This window comes from Gastrolobium bilobum, unplaced genomic scaffold, assembly GCF_033153095.1.
Source record: "Gastrolobium bilobum isolate Gb01-03AN ecotype WA unplaced genomic scaffold, APGP_CSIRO_Gbil_v1 utg341, whole genome shotgun sequence".
Lineage (NCBI taxonomy): Eukaryota > Viridiplantae > Streptophyta > Magnoliopsida > Fabales > Fabaceae > Gastrolobium > Gastrolobium bilobum.
Window position 1 is genome coordinate 348,704 of NW_026899046.1, and position 15,805 is coordinate 364,508.

The 15,805-nt window shown below is 33.5% G+C and overlaps 1 protein-coding gene across 1 annotated transcript; it reads right to left on the reverse strand.

Moving 5' to 3' along the window:
- Positions 1-8,305: 8,305 nt before the first annotated feature.
- On the reverse strand, positions 8,306-15,497 carry LOC133286545 (superoxide dismutase [Cu-Zn], chloroplastic). Its single transcript, XM_061483977.1, has 8 exons — positions 15,126-15,497; positions 14,779-14,840; positions 14,641-14,680; positions 14,437-14,532; positions 14,301-14,332; positions 14,075-14,150; positions 13,735-13,788; positions 8,306-8,582 (listed from the first exon to the last, which is right to left on the reverse strand). The coding sequence occupies exons 1-8, from the start codon at positions 15,364-15,366 to the stop codon at positions 8,557-8,559; spliced, it is 627 nt and encodes a 208-aa protein (XP_061339961.1). The 5' UTR covers positions 15,367-15,497; the 3' UTR covers positions 8,306-8,556.
- Between the last annotated feature and the right edge of the window lie 308 nt (positions 15,498-15,805).

Below are 15,805 nucleotides of genomic sequence, written 5' to 3' on the forward strand. Positions count from 1 at the left end.
TCTTTATGTCTTATACAGATATGATAGTGTAAATACGTTTGATGGATTATCCAGACTCGTGTAATTAATTAGGAGATTGATTAGTAGCCATTAGGGGAGAAGTTAATTGAAACTATATACAAGAGTAATTATAGGCTAATCGATAAAATTCAGGAGCTTAGGAACCAAGTCAACAAGTAACTAATAAAATTTACTCTTTTATCACGTTTTTGTTGTAGAATCTCAGGGATAGATCAATGTGTACGCTACCCTCATATATTCCTTTCGTAGCTACGCAACTTAGATATATTAAATTTATTTTGTACCAAACAAAGAAACTGAGTTATAGATATCAAATAAATGACTGAAATATGAACGGCAAACCAAAATGGGCTGATGAGATTTTGGCGAGTCAATCCCAAAAAACAGTACATGATATATAAGGTTTAAGCGCAAATAGAATAGAGATTCAGAGTTTAATTAAGAATGCACCTTTTAATTTTATTATATTTTTATTCTAAACTTCTGAAGCTTTTGTGTTTGTCAAGGTCTAACATGCTCCTTCGTGCAGAAGTTTTTTTTAATTTGAAGAGTCCAAAATATAGGATTGAACTTTTAATTACTTATTTATAAAAAAAATTTATATTTTATCACTTAAGGCTCACCTTTTTGAAAATATGAGCTGTTATAATAAAGTATATGAATGATTTCATATATCCACTCAAGTTCAAAAAAAAAAAAAAAAAACATATACACACCAATTAAAACAGCAGTTTTGTTATACCAAAAAAAAAAAAAAACAGCAGTTTTGATTATTACCTTAGTAACTATTATATATTTGTGTAAACGGATAATTACAACATAAACCAATATTGTTGTTGTGCAAAGAAAAATGTTATATTAAATAAGTTACCTGTTATTAGAAAAGTTCAAATTTTTTACGAAAATTTTTGACGAAAAATATTTCATCTAAATTAAAAACAAAAATTTCAACGAAAAACATATTCCATCGAAGTTTTCGACAGAAATATTATTTCGTCAAAAAAAATTTAAGAAAAACTTTTTTTTGTTGAAAATTTTCGACAAAAAAAAAAAAATTCGGTTAAAAATTTAAAAATATATATATATATATATGTTAAAAGAAATTATATTTATAAATTTTTCGACGAAAAATAAATTCCAAAAATTTCATGATTGGTCCAATTACAGTTTTGGTCACGGGGTTTTTATAAAATGCTTAGATAGATATGCATAAAACACTTTATAAAATATATATTTAAACTCTGGTATTTTATTATTAAATACGCAAATAAAGTCCAAATTAAAAGCAATCAACATTTTTTCGCCATTATATTTAATGCCAATTAAATTCATACACTAATGTGCCAAGGAAGATTCAGCCACTTAATATAGAGGGATAAATAAACAAGTAACATGCATTTCAGCAGCAAGCGGAAGGTTCAATGTACAGTGAAGTGTGACAAATAAAAAGAAAGGTAACGAGAGGAAAAAGGACGGCAGATTCTTAGCGTAGCAAATTGAACGTGGTAAGTTATGTTGTGTGAGGCACGTAATGTGAGGATTGGATGGTGCCATAACCTGCAACTCTCATTCTGGTGTATAAATTGCTCTCTTCTACACTGTTACGTAGTGCCCCATACCTGAAATTTTCTTTTGAATAAAAAAAGACAAGAATATATTTATTATAAAGAACAAAAATGAAGAAAGAGATTAGAAATATACAAGTCAAAAGGCATATCTTTGAGTGTAAGATAAGTGTGCTTATACACTATCAAACATATAGATCAACTGGTAAGAGATTATTTCAGCTTAATCAGTTGTCTCAAATTTGAGTTCTTGATACTCAATTGTATTAAAAATTTGATAAAAAGAGTTTTGTTGCCCTTGTAATTTTATCCGACTCAATCAAATAGTCAATTAATCAATTAACAAATAGAGAAATTAAAGAAATTAAAAAAATAAAAAACTTGTAATTACAATATATGATCAAATGGTAGGATTAGGACACATTTCTCGTTAAGGGAAGAAAAAAAATATATATAACCCACCAAATGCAAATGCAAGAAATTTACCAATCAAGACAAATTATTTATAAAAAAAAAAAGGTCAAAAGTCCATCCTATAGCTATATATTATGTCATGTATCCTCTTAGCTAGCTAGTTACCTAATGAGATGATAAGGACTGCTCATTTGTCAAAAGAGTTTCATTTTCAAAGAAAAATAAAGAAAGGGGACACCTCATGCTGCACTTGGATCATATATTCAATTCTTAATTATATGGTTATAAAATAAAATCCGATTTTCATTTAACTTGCTTATATTCAATAACAGCTGGGGATATTTGTGAACACGCTCTTGAGAAGGGAGTGGGCGACTGTGCCTGCAGTTTGTGGAGCTCATACATTCATAGATATATTTAACGGAGAATAATTCGTTTATAATTTTTTTTTTATAAATTACATTAAGTATGACCAGTCATACATTCTTGATTGAAGTATGACGGGTCATACTTAATATAGTTTATAAGAATTTATAAACAAAAAATTTATAAATATAATCTTTCTCATATTTAAGTGATAAACAAGCTAGACACACTAGTAGTAGACATTATACACACACTCCAGCAATTAGCACAGAGACACTGAAAGTAGTGGACTTAATACTCCAACTCCACTTTAACAGTTCACACGTCACTGAGTGAGAGAAGCTTGTGAACCACTCAAGAGAACGAACAAGTTGGTTGCAGCTAAAGCACCCTTAACTCTGTGTCTGTCATTATACATCACATATCACAAACAAACATTTATTTTCCGTCATTTTTCTTGGTCAGCAGTGAACGAATTACTGTCTCTGAAAACGAAAATTTTCATATTATCCACAACAATATTAATTAACCAAGCCAATCCCATACGGTCCAAGACAGTGGCAGGCCCCAAAAACAACCACTTTATTTTCTAGTTGGGAAAATTCCCACTTCACTAGCATAGTTTTTCACTTTCCCTCTGACTTCATTTTTCCTTTTTCCCCAGGCACCTATAACGAGAATGATGCTGGTTGTAGAAAATGGCCTTGAAGTAATTAATTCAGAGCATTGTTTTTACTCATGGAAAGGTACTTAAATTATTATTATTTTTTTGTATAAGTAAAAAGTTTAAGTGGGTTAGACACCGGTATCCCACTAAATTCAAGAAAGACCTCCCAACTTCTGAGAATTTCTGGAAGGGATTATATATCATCCACCAACAAAGTCCTCACATCAGCCAGCGAGATTTGAACCCACGCTCTTGAGGAGTATGGACCAAACCCTTAGCCAACTGTGTCCACCTTTTGACCTTAAATTACTAATTAACTGCTTACATACAGAAACTTTTGTACTAATTAATGTAAGAAAAAATAGAATTAGGATTAAAAAAAAATAGAATACCTAAGGTTTAGACTTCTAATAAAAAATTGTTCATATACAATTTATCCTCAATTTGACGGGGAAAAAAAAAAAAGAAAAACATCAAAATTTGGATTAGATATGATGTTTTTTATTATTATATGGTGGAAGACTTGAATAACAAACTTTAACGAACATTATAAAATCAAATATTTTATATACGTGCTAATTAAGGAGTACAAAGCATACTTGTTAGGCACTGGTTGTGCAGGGGCATGTACAATGCAACTATGCAAGCAGGTTGGCGTTGCTTATATCCGAAGTCATGAGATGAATGACATATACAGAAAATTAGTAAACCTAATACTCACTCCACCTCCTGACGATAAAGACAAAGTGATTTGTTGCAACTAAGCATGCACCATATCCATTTTACATTACTGCAACTTAAAACTATGCACTCTTCACTTTGTTCTTTTTTCATAATTTCAATGTTATATCTGTATGGTTAATTGAGGTAAACTGAGACTTCAAGCAAATCTTAAGTAATAATGTTAAGAATTTAATTTCTGAAATGTCAACGTTTGAAGAATTTTACCTAACTGTCACCCAACCCAAATTTACGTGAATAATTGATTATAACGAAACAATGTTCTGGGTTGCCAGTGAAGCAACCGGCTTTGACGGCAAAATTTTAATGTAAGACATTCTTTAATACGCATAAATAAAGAATGCTATCGCAACAGCTGCCAAAACAATTATTAAAACTTTAAAAATGAATAAATGACTTAAAAATAATACACATATTACATTTTTATTATTTATTTTTTAACCAAATAGTTGTAAGGATTAACATAAAATGACGCAATCATCCCGGTATTAGTGCCAGTACATATCACCATGAAGGACTATTAGTCAATGAAAACATTCAAATCGTTTGGTTGAGAAAAAAAAAAATTATCCAGAAATCACGATTCTCATAAATATGTGAGAAAGTGAATTTACTAGGTGGAATATTATTAAAAAGTTGTTTGATAAATCAAAATATTCCTGAAAATGTAGGGTTGATTATGTCCCAAAAAATTGTCAAATATTCTCCTAGTATGATATTCTCAAAATACCATCCATTTGGTAGTATTTTAAGATGAAAATTTTCTTCATAATCGTGAATTCCGAGAATCCGATTTTTCCGAAAAAAAATTTAGAATCATCATACCAAACGTGGATAAATCGAATTTCCAATCTCAGATTCCCAAGATTCTAAAAATAAGAGAAAAACACAAACAAAAAAAATCATGAGAGAAAAAATGAGTGATTTTTAAAAAAATTAAATTTTAAATAAAAAAACTACTAGGTTGTATCTTTTTCTTTTAAAATGACACAACTATATGCCTTTTAAAAGAATAAACATTTTTTCCAGTTTTTTTTGGTAATTATTTTTTCCATAGATTCAATTAACTAGTTGAGTCAACCAATAATTTTACTATATTTTAGGGAGTAAATATATGTTATAATTTCCAAAAATCCATGTGTGAGGTCAATTTAATTAGTTCCTAAATCATAAAAAAGTGACATAAAAATTGACTTTTTTATACGAATCGCAAAAAAACCATCAATGTAACATTTGATTTTGAGATTAATTAACGTCGACTTATTTTTAGGACTAAATTAATATATATATATATATATATATATATATATATATATTTATAAGGTCAATTTAATATATTTTTAAATGGAAGAAGGTCAATTGTTAAATGACTAGGGTTATATTGATAAGAAAAAAATTTTACGAACTTACAAACTACACTATGTCTTACCGGTAATACTCTACTCAAGAGTGTCTTACCGTTCAGATATAGTGTAGTTTGTAAGAGTTTGTCAACAAAAAATTTGTAAATATAACCTTTCTCTTGTTAAATATGTTATAAAATTATATACTTTTAATTTAACCGCTTTAAACTTGTAAGATAATTGATTCGTGCCATAATGTTATAGGCTGTATGAACAAATGATCTAAAACTTGATGGTGTGCCAGTGTACCTTCCATTCTGCTATATACAGAAAGATGAAATCTAACATGAAGTAAATGGGAATATGCAAAACGATAGCTTAAGTTTTGAGAAAGTTAATAAAATGAGTAAATTAACCAATGCTACTTTGGAGGAGAGCCACTTAACTTTATTGAGTGAAAGTTGCAAAAGTGGAGTGAAGACAAGGGAAGTCACGGGTCGGCAAATCCTTTCATTGAAGGACAATGACCCTGTGCCAACTCCTAATCTTGTGTCACATTTACCGTTTACAGAGAACATGTTTCACTCTTTAACCTCATGCTAACCCCGTGAGAAAAAAACTTTTCCATCAAAACTCCACACCAATATGCTATAGCCATACGCAAGTATAATAAATTAAGTTACGGACAGAAGAAATTGCTTTTACCAAAAAGAAAGAAATTGCCAGATCAGTTGCCTCCTGCTCAAGGTGCAAAGGCATGTGCCCATAGATCCCTTAATTTGTTGTTCTACATAATAAGAATAAGAAGATGTGATACCATATGCTAATTAAAGGTTTGATCAACCTGGGGCTTAGAATGGCCGCGTGGCATGTACATGTTACAACTTCCTTGAGTGAACATATATATATATATATATATATATGGTTCCATTTATTAAATTTAGGTGAAAAATTGTGATTGATGATTCATGTTGAATCAATCACAATTTCCAACCCACGTACGTTGAACACGTGCACTTAGGTTTGGTTCATCTCATGTTCAAAATTTGTGATTGTAAAATTGTACAAGTATCACTACTCTAGTCTTAAGTATAAACTCGAGTTACTGGTAGACTGTAGTATGCGGCACACCTACCTAATTGCAAGTTGCTCCATTCTAAATCCAACTACTAACTAGAAAAAGGCAGTCTACTAGGAAAGTGGTGATGGCTCATAATTAATAATGGAGAGAGAGGCGTTAAATGAAACTTCCAAAGCCATAAAATCAATAGCCCTTTAACATGAAAATTTATTACATATTCCTTTAGCGTTAGCGTTACATAACATTAAGCTCACTCTTTATATATTTATTTTGACATCTCAGCACCTTAAATAATGATGGGGTTCATGTAATAGTTTCTTCTTTGGCATAAGTATGATAGATAAACAAATAAGCATACCCGCATACATGCCACCTCCCTTTAAATACTTTCTCAATTTTCAATTTATTACCAATTTCTCTTCATGGATATCTATTCTCATCTTGACTCGCTTCCCCAACTTTACTTTTTATCTTTATTTTTCTTGATGTATCCCGTATTGACTTAGGCCGTGAGAGCACTTTTACACATGTATACAAGACCAACGCTTAGCCATAAGTGAAAGACAATGTTCACAAAATTGAATTTTGGGTAAACAACTAAGAGTGCAGAGCAATTTGATATTTCAAGTTCAGATCCAGCCTTATTTAATCAGGGCCAACAATGGCTCTTGCTTCACCTTCAAGAAAATTTCATTGTTTGGCTTCAACCAAAATTACAATTGTTTGTGGATTACCAAGAAATAATTATCAATTAATATCAATCTTGACAAATTGAGAGCAAACAAGTTGGAATTTGCAAATGTTGACAGAATAATTACACAATGTTTCTGCATATGCTAGGCATTTGTGATTACAATTGTTTGTGCAAGCAAATTCCTATCTTTACTTATAGGGTTTTATAAGAGTTATGTTGTAGGAAAAATGATTGTGTTATGTTATAGAGATTCGTTTTGCGTGCTGGAGTTTTTTTTTTTTGGTTTCAAAAATTGCGGGTCCCACAAAATGTTGTGTGTGTAGAAAAGTTGTTGTGGTCATGTTAAATGATAGATGCAAAACCCTTACTTATATGTATATTTATTTAATATCATGGGCTTAACTACAAGCGCCTTTCTTACGGTGGCCTTTGGTATTCCTAGAAAGCCAGCCTGTGAAACTGCAAGGGAGAGATCAGTCGTAAAAGTTTCACTCTAAAGATTCATCCACGTAACTAAATTATGATAACTCAATTGGTGCCAAAAGATTAAGTAAAAAAAAATAAGAACATGTATTCGATCCTCCCTAATATTATCTTTGATAGAAGTTTAGAATTTTAATCCTGAAAACCTACCACAAATCAGACTAGTCGCGAAGTGATGAACCGATTGAAATATTTCAAAAAAAAAAAATTCACCCATGTACCCTTCTTAGGGTGTGTTTGGTAGGAGGTTTTGTAAAAAATACCTAGGCAAATGGATGTGGTGTTTTTAGATGTCTATGTTTGGTACTAGGTTTTCAAAATTTTAGGTAGGATAATGATTTGCATAGTAATTACTTTTTGTGTGTAAAAAATACAGTAGAATAATACCACCTTCTAGGCGGTATTTGCTTGTTTACCAGGAAAATCGAAAAAGGACCATGAAGCAAGAGACCAAAATGACCTTTGTTAATGGCAACCTTTACCATCTTATGGAAAGAGGGTCCAAGGCATTGACCTTTGTTATGGTAATTTAAGAGTTATTGTGGTAATTTAACTCTATTTTCCATCAATATTTTCCCTTCAACCAAACATAGACTTAGAAAATTTAAATCAATTTTTCCGATAATTTTTCGGCCTTCCAAACAATTTTTTTTTCACTTTCCTATCAAACTCATTTTTCTACCACTTCCCTAGTAATTATATTCCCCTGGTACAAAAATATTTCTCCTCTACCAAACGTTCCTTAAAGTAAAATCCAAATCCCCAACACACCACAACTTTTTCAGTGAGGGAGAAATCATAGACCCAAACTGAACATATGAACATTTAGACACAAGTAAACAGCTGTTGCACTTGCACAAGTAAACAGCCGGCGCACAAGGAATATAGAATATCAACGTATGTTCTTTCACAAGCAGGCAACAAGGACTATATCAGAAATCAAATTTTATTGGGGAGTAAACACCTGACCCCATGATTTATCCCAGGTAAGGGACTAACGCGTTTTGATGACTCATTTGCACACTGATCTTTAGAAGGACATTAAGCTTCATAGTTTACACTGGTAGCTGAAGAAAGCAATTAAACAACAATAGGTCATCATGCTTCATAAGACATGGGGTCACCGAAGAAAGCAAACAACAGATAAAATAACATGACTGCCACAAAAACATTCGTTGCATTTATACTGGAGTCAAGCCAACCACACCTGCAAACAAGCAAACACAACAGACACATTATCATAAAGGAGAAACACAAGAGTTTATGATAGAGACACTGAAGTATAAATATCATAAAGATTGCAGAAATATAAATCAGCTATATCTTTTGATAATTGGACTATTGAATAGGATTGACAATTTCACCCTGACCCGGGGTTACCCACCCCGCAAAGGCAGGTTTAACCCCTTATCTAAATAAACATCATGCTTATCTTAGTCACCAATAAAGTCATTTATATCATCTTCACTAGTTTAACAATTATTCGTAGCATATTTTTTGGTTCATATGAAATAATAGATTAATTTTAACATTGTGATTAACTATTGTATATAAAAAGGACAACCTAGAGCAACAAAGCTCATGCTCAGGATCAGACCCATTTCATTGGTCAATAGGCAGTTTTACGTTGCATTTGCAAGAGATAGATTACATGATTTAACCTATGACCTCAAGGTCAAATGATGACAGCACCTATCATTGTGTCAAGGCTCCCCTTCTGACTAGCTAATGTATAAATCAATTTGAAATATTCATCAGTGCAGAGGGGCTGGGCCAGTTAGATGTGGGTTTTAATATTTTTCTTGCAGGACGGGTTCAAGTGTTAATTCCTAATGGTGCGAGTTGAGGTCAGCTTGAGCAAAAACTACCCCTACGACCTATCCACGCCATTAAAAACCCTACTATTGAATGGGATAATCAATGCCCTAAAGATGATAATCAACAATAAGTGCTTCCAAATATTTTTCACACTGAGCAATTGTGTAGTACAACTAAGTTGTATCCCTTAAGGGATGAAGTATATTAATGTATGGGTGCTCTTGGAGACAGTGGTATAGACCAAAACTCTTGAGAAGTCACCATAAGTATGTATCTCAAGTATGACAGAAGGAGAGGGAATGTTATAATAACCTTCACTAGTAATTATGGATTTAATATTGAAGAATAATTAGAAGTAAAAAGAAATAAAGTCACTTTTGATGAAAAAGGAGTTAAAATGACAGTTAAGGGATAAAAATGGGGGTAAACAAAGTTACCTGAAAAGTGAAAGTAAAGTTAAAAATATGACTGAAAAAATATTCTAGTTCATTTAGTAAAGTTTGGTATTGGAAGGAAGTGTGTAGATAGATAAGTTTTTACCCAGTTAAAGTAACTTAAAATTTCACACCGTCAATTCCTTTATTTTCTTCTTTCCTACGCGTGATGTCTCCTATTTTTCCTCTCTCTGCTCGACTCTCCATGGAAAAAGAAGGGGTTAGGTTTCAAGTTTTCTTTCCTTTGATTTCTTCTTGAATTTTCCACCAAATCCAAAAGTTTATAACATGAAATTGATTGGAAACCATCCAATGAATCCATTCCACCGATCAATTTGAGCTATAGTTGCTTGTGTGAGGAGTTCTTCCTCCCCCCATTTTCGAGTTACTATTCATTGAAGGAAAAAAAAGTGAGTTTTTGATGGAGCTTTGCTTGGAGGTTGCTCTCTAGGCTTTGTACAAGTGTTTAGAGGTAAGAAACATTTATTTTCATGGTTTCATTTTGATGATTTGAGTCATGAAAATTGTGAGCATGTGTTGAGTGGGAAATAAATTAGTTTAAAATTAAATTGATGATGGATTTTTGATGTTTTGTATATAGGAATGGAAAAATAAGCACGAGTATGCGTGTAACAAAATTGGAAAAAAATCCTATGTCTTCTCCCTTTAGGGTTCGGCCATGTAGGGTTATGGAGGGTTCATTGTGCAAAAATTTAATGATATGGATTGTGAAGTTGTTATGTATGTAAAAGTTACAAAAATTAAGTGAAGAAAATAAATAAATAAAAAGAAAGGAACCCTTGGAGATCCTTTATGAATTTCGGCCCTTAGAGTGATTTAGGATGGTTTAAGGATAAATTAAGTTATATTTATTTTGATAAAATGTGGAGGCTCCAATGCATGAAATTGTCTAGTTGATGAAGTGAGTTAGTTTGGAAAAATGATGAAAAATAATGTGGCCTCCTTATATGCATGCCACGGCCTTGAGAGAAAGAATGGGCCAAAGGATGTGTTTTAAATTGCTAGATAGAACTCATGGAACAAATGAGGTTCTAGGAACTATTGGTTTTGGTTAAATTAACCCAACGAAAGTCCTAGCCTTCCGAGTTTTGGTTTCGGCCATTTAAGGTCTTTGGGGCTAGGGAGCAAAAAAAAATTGTAATAAATTTCTAATAAGAGGATTTATAGAATTATGGGCATGACTTGTGTATTGGCATAGGATTGGCAAAAACGTAAAGAAACGAAAATAAACGATAAAATGTATGCCTTATGTAAAATCTAGGCATGATAGCATTTTATTGATTTGTATTTTTGGATTCTTTCTCTAAGTGTACCTAGGGACTGAAAAGGATCGGAACCTTCTTGAAGATATATAAGTAACTTGTGCCACAAGTAAGCGGATTGAAAAAGCTTTAAGAAATAAGCTCTATGATTATGGGGTTCACTTCTACTTTGTGTTCCGCCATAGTGTACGGACTGTGGTCAGGTTGTATGATATGTATAAGATATATGATATAGATACATTCATATAAAGCTATATGATAATATGATATGTTTTGTTTTGATGTGTTTACTTTGATATGTGTTAATATGATATGTTTTGTTGAGTTCCTCTTGGGGTCCACCCTTGGGAACACGTACACTGATTCCCACTTGGGGTCCTCCCCTGAGATTGACTGTGTACACATTTGTTATATGACTTGTTCTGATATGATTTCTGTATTGATCTTTGGCCATGGATTGTATGGTACACTGATGTCTTCTTGGGTTCCCCTGAGATTGACGGTATACGCCTCTGATATGTTCTGGTTCCGCTTGGGGTCCTCCCTTGGGAACACGTGCGTTGATTTCCGCTTGAGGTCCTCCCTTGGGAATGACTGCGTACGCCTCTGATATGTTCTGGTTCCGCTTGGGGTCCTCCCTTGGGAACACGTGCGTTGAATTCCGCTTGGAGTCCTCCCTTGGGAATGACTGCGTACGCCTCTGATAAGATTTGTATATATGTTTTGCTCAGTGAAGATATGTTTTGGTTGGGGTCATCCCTAGGGATTGACTATGTACATATCTGATATGTTTTTGTTTCCGCTTGGGGTACTCCCTTGGGAACACGTACGTTGATTTCCGCTTGGGGTCATCCCTTGGGAATAACTGCGTACGTTTCTGATAAGATATATGTATATGTTTTGTTTAGTTATGATATTTGATTATATGACATGTTTTATGTGATATGTATGATGATTTTTGTAAATGATATTTGTTACGTGCGTTGATTTCCGCTTGGGGTCATCCCTTGGGAATGACTGCGTATGTCTTTGATAAGATATGTATATATGCTTTGTTCAGTTATGATAATTGCTTATATGATGTTTTGTATATTATGTATCTGACTGTCATGCAGGAAGTGAGCCCAGGGTATGAAGAGTTTTCCATAAACCTGGAGTTTACTAGAGATTCGTCTCTACTCTAACCCTGTTTGGGGATATGATTTCAGGAATACAGTTAATTGAAGAGCCTCATGGGACAAGGACACTAACCGTGGCTAGAGGTACTAGTACGAGGATGTGGAGTTCTGGGTGGCCGGAGGCTACTATTTGTTTTAGACGTATTTTTGGAAAAGATATATTGTTGTATAGTGTTCATATTCGATGCATGTATATTTGTGTATTCAGATATGTGCATGTGCTGAAATACTTATGCTGTTAGACATAGTGGCACAGAGCTAAGTTATGCATGCGCCCATGGATGGGTATCTGATCCTATATGGATATCTGGTACTTCTGAAAGTATATACTGTATAAACTGTTTATCAGGATAGCTTGAGCGTGGGATTTGCAAATCCCCAGTTGTCCAATTTATAGAGGTTACTCTGTTCGATTTTCGTCTTCGTTGAATAAGAATTGAACTAGGAGAAGTGTACAATGTGATTAGGTCATGTGAAAAAGGATTAAGAAAAAGAAAAAGTTAGCTCGTATTTTCATAAGTTTAAGTCTTCTGCTGTTTCTGTTAAGTATCATATGTATGTTAATTGAACCGGCTCGAGGCTAGGGATGTTACAAATGTGCAAGGGCAAGGTGACTCAATATTTCAATAGAGTAACAACTCATAAAATGTATGGATAATAGATGCAAGATGCCTCTTCAATGGGAGAAGAGGGATAGATATAAGTGGAAAATATTCCCCAATGATATGAGAGGGAAGAGCCATAACCGTTTTGCCCACTATCTCACGTTGTAAGAAGGAATTGCTCCACCAACATGTGCAGTGGGTGAGCTGTACAAGGGAGTGACAGATACTCCATGATGAGGTCTATGTGCTCTCTCTATGGGAGGCAGGGGAGGGACCCCTTAATGAGCCTTTTTCAGGCCAAACCAAGTATTGGGTTGTGAAGGCCGAACCAGAACACATGGAATCTTACGTTATGAAGACAAATGGCAGGTTCGATTCATAGTTTATATCAATTAATAAGTTTAAGTCTAATAACTAATCTGTCAGAAAAGATAGAGTATTCAAGCTTGTAATTTCCTTTGTAAAAGTAGGATATAGAGACCATTCAACATGGAATTTCTCAAATTTAATTTCCAACCAATATTTTATATCTAAAGAGGCAATAAAATGGGAAACAAAAGATATTCCTTGTTTTAATTGGACAACCCCACAGTTATATCTTTATTATAGGTCTAAAACTATATATACAAAGATCTCCTAGACCTCTAGTCACCATTTCTCTGTATCAGTTATGTCCATGAACTAACATTTAGCAACATACACATGGCAATAAATCATGTCCCTGTTCAGTTTAGCAGTAGATGGTATTCATCTGCTATAGATCAGGATCCAGCTAACTCAGCAGACTTAAATGCACAACTTTCAAAAATTACATAAGAGCTAGCTTCTAAATCATATCAAAACTGTGCATTATTCATTCGAACCAGTTTGTGAGGAAATCATTGTATTTTTTATCGAGAATGAAAATCACAGAGATAGAAAATTGTTCAATCTCAGAACATTGCAGCAAAGAGTGAACCAAATAACATTTAATCATACGGAATGGATGATTGATGAATATGAAAAGGATAGAATTGTTTCAATTCATATTTTTCCTCATACCACATGCTAATCTTCCACCAGCATTTCCAGTTGTCAAACTAAGTTCATGCCCACCTGCAAAAGTATAAGCAAAGGCAGATGAGACCAAAGTAAAAATACAAGTTATTATTAACACATCATATTTATATACAAGACTACAATTGCAATGTGAGATATAATATGTCATCAAGAAGATGAACAACCAATTCAATTTTTCAAATCATTCCTCCCGTGTGATAAGTTAATGTTCGTGTACTGTTTACTTGGGTAAAACGAATGGTGAAGCTTGTGACACTAATTTTGTCTACAGCACAGAATTATAAGGCAAATATAAATAAATATTTAAAATGGAATAGCTAACCTTTTCCAAGGTCATCCTCAAGCTCATGAACCACTAAGGCTCTTCCAACTACTGAAGTGGGGCCAGTGAGTGGTATCTGCATGTTTTATTCCAAACAACATGATTAGCTTCTTTCAAAGAGGAATTATATAGTTCCTAAAAAAAGATTGGAATTCATAAGAACCGTGGTTTGAAAAAATTATCAAAAGAACAACTATTATATTATTATACAAATTACAAAGAGCACCTGATTATCCACGATTGTTGCCTCTGCAGTCCCTGTGGTTCAAAAAAATAAAAATAAATAACAAGATGATACATAAGCAAGTCCACAAAGCATTTCAAAGTAGAGGAAGACAAAGGAGAAAGGAAACAAGTATTACCATCTGCATTAGCAACTATGTTTCCCAGGTCACCCGCATGACGGATTTCATCTCCAGGAGCACCATGTGTCAATTTATTAGGATTAAAATGTGCTCCTAAATAAGTCATTCAAGAAGCAAACACATATAACTTCATCAACTGAACCATACCAAGAAAAGAAAACTGCAAAGTAAAAAATGGAAACTGAAGTTAGGCTTCCTTACCCGTTGATATACACCCATTTGTGGTATCACCATACTCATGCTGCAAGATAAAAACAACACAGGCTAGGTAAAAAATAAAAAAAAAAGGAACTATTTTGAAGGAAGGGATATGAAGTAACAAGTGCAGAAAACACTCACTAGGTGAAAACCATGAAGCCCCGGAGTAAGGCCAGTAACACGAACATTAACTGTTGTTGGGCCTACTCATCACACAGTTACTTAGTCAGCACACAAAGAAGTAACCAATGCCACATAACTTAAATAGAACAATGTAACTCAGAAGTTTATTTGAAGAACACAATTGTTTACTAGCATAGTATTGCTCAGACCCATTATTCTTTTTTTGATGTATTGTATTCATTTCCGTTTTCAGTAACACACTAACCAAGCATTTCCAAATCTGGGGAAAGGAATGCATCAAAGTTGAAACCTTTAACCGAGGGAGTGAATTGGAGATATTAAAAGAGGGAAGGGAGAGGACGAACCATCGTCTTCTTGGGTGAGAGTGACGACGCCTTCGACGGCGGAGTTTCCCTTGAGGACGGCGACGGCTTTCTTGGTGGCAGCGACGACGGTGAGGGGCTTGGAGGCTGAAAGGGTTAGCGATTGTGGAGAGAACTTGAGGGAGGCACCGGAGAAGGATGATCGGAGAAGTGAATGAGGAGAGAGAAGTGGTTGGAAAGATGAGTGTGAGAGAAGAGTGTGGTGCGCCATGGCTTGTTGCATTGTGACGCAGCAGAGAGAGAGATTGAGAATGAGGTTAAGGTGTTTGTGATAATGCAACAAGGTCGATGGTTGGTGTGGAAAGCAAATTAAATTTTACATGATCCTTGTGTCACTGCCACTCACTACACTCAAGAGTCAAGACTCTTCTCTTGTTCTGTTTTTTTTCATTTTTTTTTTCTGCTTATTAAATTTACATGGACAGCACTCAACTTCTGCATTTTTTTTTTTTGTTTCACTTTGATAATTTATGGTTGGAGAGAAATAAAATTACAAATCGATTTTTTTCCCCAGTAGAGATAGAAAGAAATTTCTCAAAAATTAAAATGAAATTGTCTTTTTAATTTTAAATTTAATCTCTTTTCCTTTCTATCTTCACTTTCAAAGGGAATGTTGAACAAAAAAATTTGGAAATGTCTGAGGGAAAAAAAGTTTAATACTT

Bases quoted from the DNA above. Each gene is read 5' to 3' on its own strand.
- LOC133286545 (XM_061483977.1), bottom strand. From the start codon at position 15,366: ATGCAACAAGCCATGGCGCACCACACTCTTCTCTCACACTCATCTTTC. The intron at 14,841-15,125 runs GTTCGTCCTCTC...TGTGATGAGTAG, and splicing joins TCTCACCCAAGAAGACGATG to GCCCAACAACAGTTAATGTT. The intron at 14,533-14,640 runs GTAAGGAAGCCT...TGACTTATTTAG, and splicing joins AAATGGGTGTATATCAACGG to GAGCACATTTTAATCCTAAT.